The 2,769-nt window shown below is 33.9% G+C and overlaps 1 protein-coding gene across 1 annotated transcript; it reads right to left on the bottom strand.

Moving 5' to 3' along the window:
- Positions 1-642: 642 nt before the first annotated feature.
- On the bottom strand, positions 643-2,262 carry LOC111888040 (profilin-2). The gene is made up of 4 exons (XM_023884153.3): positions 2,017-2,262; positions 1,199-1,336; positions 966-1,110; positions 643-876 (listed from the first exon to the last, which is right to left on the bottom strand). The coding sequence occupies exons 1-3, from the start codon at positions 2,137-2,139 to the stop codon at positions 976-978; spliced, it is 396 nt and encodes a 131-aa protein (XP_023739921.1). The 5' UTR covers positions 2,140-2,262; the 3' UTR covers positions 643-876; positions 966-975.
- Between the last annotated feature and the right edge of the window lie 507 nt (positions 2,263-2,769).

Below are 2,769 nucleotides of genomic sequence, written 5' to 3'. Positions count from 1 at the left end.
TTAATTGGTTTCTCTAACCCACTTCATCATCTCTCTCTACTTTCTCTTGTACTATATGTTTTAAAACTTATACCTTAGTTGTTTTGTATATTTTTTTTAATCGAGTGGGTTGAAAAAGATAGGATTTCTGTATATTGTTGGTTAAAAAGATAAAGAAAAAAAAATTGATGTGACAGTAGGTTTAGGTTCAATGGGTTAGGAGGGTAGGACTCCATCCTCCCTAACACATTGATTTTAACTTTTTAAGAATATATTCACTAAATCAACTAAGAACATGCTCTTCTTGAATGCATATTACCTAATAACATAAAAATAAATAGTTTTTTTGCATTGCTCTCTCCAAACATTGGAGATATTTATTCAGATTTTGTTACGAGGAAGAACGGTGTTATACATTCTGCCTATATAGGATAAATGTGGTACAAAATCACAAAACTTTTACAATAAGACGATAAGAAAGACATTCATGTCTTTTACATACATAAGAGATTGATACTAGTTTTTATCCAACTTTTTTTAAAACCCATTACAATCTGTCTTGTCAAATCATGTTTTTTAACATAGGGGACCACAAGGCTCAAACGCAAAACACACATTCTACCATTATTAATGGATTAAGAGGTGAATAAAACCACAAAAAAATGTTACACAAGCAAAGGTGTAGTCATATTAATATGAGATAATCCCAAATCATTTAAAAACATCCATCAAAAATCACTCCATAAAGTTTTAAAAAAATAAAAATAAGGAACTAAACAAGTGTCCCACTTCCATCATCACACTTAATACAGGTGAAAAGTATCAAGCACAAACCACCTGGCTTACAACTCCAGGACATCTTTGCACAACTTTAATTACTAAAATTGTATCACTTCCCTGCAAAATAATATTCCAAATTTACCAAACTGCCCCTCACCAAATGCAACAGATCAATAATACCAAGAGGGGCAAACACAAAAACATACCAAAGATCAATTAAAAACCCTGTTCCAGGAGATAGTCACCAAGCCTTTCAACAATCATGTTGCATTGCCCTGGAGTCATGGGTTCATCATACACACCAATGATCAAGGACATTGTCGTCTTTTTAACAGTAACACCTCCTGGTCCCTGCAAGTCAAAATTACTTATATACCCTTGTGTTTTATATATGATATTTATGAAATCAAGATCGATGTGAATTGTGAAGTGATATTACCTTTTTCCCTCGAATCACGGCTCCAGCTTCACCTTGAATAACCATGTACTTGGTCCCACCAAGGTATAAACCAGTTGGGGCAAGTGAACCAGGTTCATTGAAGTCATTGATGATTGCAGTTATTTCCTCTGGTTTAACCTGTGAAATTATCAGGCATGAAAGATGAATGTTAGTGGCATATCATAAACATCTAGAGATGGGTTTGTGATGTCTTGAAGGTTGAAGCCCACACAAAAAAGCATATAGAAACATTGAATTTGTATATGTTTCTGCCATAACCAGATTTTTAGTCGAACTAATCTAATATCTGAAGATTTCATGGTGTTAATATGTGTCATGTGTCTCTCGTTGTTGATGTTTCTCATCCAAAAAGCTTTTCTCCCTTTATAGTGACCAAATAATCAATAATGGTTTCTCATTCAGCCTTGTTTCGATCCAGATATTTCACATCATTCAAATTAATCGAATGTCGAGATCAAGTTTACAATCATACGTCATGTCAAGATTTTGTACTGGTTGAATTTGATTTTAAATAAATTAGGTCAAAATAAGCAGAGACTCGGCGTTTTTACACCTTAACGTCGATGAAAACACATGCGCCTCTAGAACTCAAACAGTATAGCTATTCACATCAAGGTCCATAACAGATCAAACGAATCAACCACATGCAAAATCTCACGGAAAAAATTCAACTATTCTAACAATAAACAGCGACGATTTGGATCAGATCCGAAGTTAAATCGAAGTCAAACGTCCTAAAACGAGTTAGATGAAGCGAAACTAGGTAAAAAGTGAAACGTAATGGAGAGAAATTAGACCGAAGGGAAGTTGGATGATTGGGCCCAGATGCTCCCATCGTGACCGATGATTGCGGCGGAAGAGAGGTGATTTCCTTCGATCTCGCACATCAAGTGGTCGTCGACGTATGCTTGCCACGACATCTTGTTCGGATTATCGCTGTATTTGCTCCGATTCGTGTGATTTGTGTGGAGAGAAGCTGCTGGAGTTCGAGAATCGTGGGGGAGTGGTGAAGGAGATAAATAGAGCGTACAAAAAACGGCAATATGACGTGCACTTATAAGAAATTATATTCCATTGTCCTCATGGTATGGTCATGGTCCCTTGTAAATCATCATAAACCTTCCTAATCTAACTATATTTATTATTTAAAACATATAATTTAGTTTGTTATGAAGTTTTTATTATGAATATATCCTTTAACATAGTGTTTTAGTAATATTGATTACAAAATTGTTTTTGTATTTCTAGCCATCTAATAAATTGTTTTGTTTTGTATGAACTAATGCTATTAAGATCCACAACGAGGTAAGTATCAGTCGTGTGAAGGAATCAGTTATGACATATTGGTAGAAATGGAATGATTTAGTGATGAATTGTTAAGATGCATGAATGATTTAAATATTGTTTGGTAAGATTGTTGAACGAATCTGTTAAATAAAAAAATCATTTAACCTTCTAACAAAAACTTCATAAAACTCATATTAGTTACAAATTAACCAAAATCATAATTTGTCGATTGCTCCATTTCAAATTTTCAAGTTATAAATACA

The sequence above is a fragment of the Lactuca sativa genome, chromosome 5 (assembly GCF_002870075.4).
Source record: "Lactuca sativa cultivar Salinas chromosome 5, Lsat_Salinas_v11, whole genome shotgun sequence".
In the NCBI taxonomy this organism is placed as follows: Eukaryota; Viridiplantae; Streptophyta; class Magnoliopsida; order Asterales; family Asteraceae; genus Lactuca; species Lactuca sativa.
This window is presented reverse-complemented; position numbering and strand designations above follow the sequence as displayed.

Coding starts and splice junctions, on each gene's coding strand:
- LOC111888040 (XM_023884153.3), bottom strand. CDS start 2,139: ATGTCGTGGCAAGCATACGTCGACGACCACTTGATGTGCGAGATCGAA. Junction 1,337..2,016: donor AATCATCCAACTTCCCTTCG/GTCTAATTTCTC, acceptor ATAATTTCACAG/GTTAAACCAGAGGAAATAAC. Junction 1,111..1,198: donor CCGTGATTCGAGGGAAAAAG/GTAATATCACTT, acceptor TTTGACTTGCAG/GGACCAGGAGGTGTTACTGT.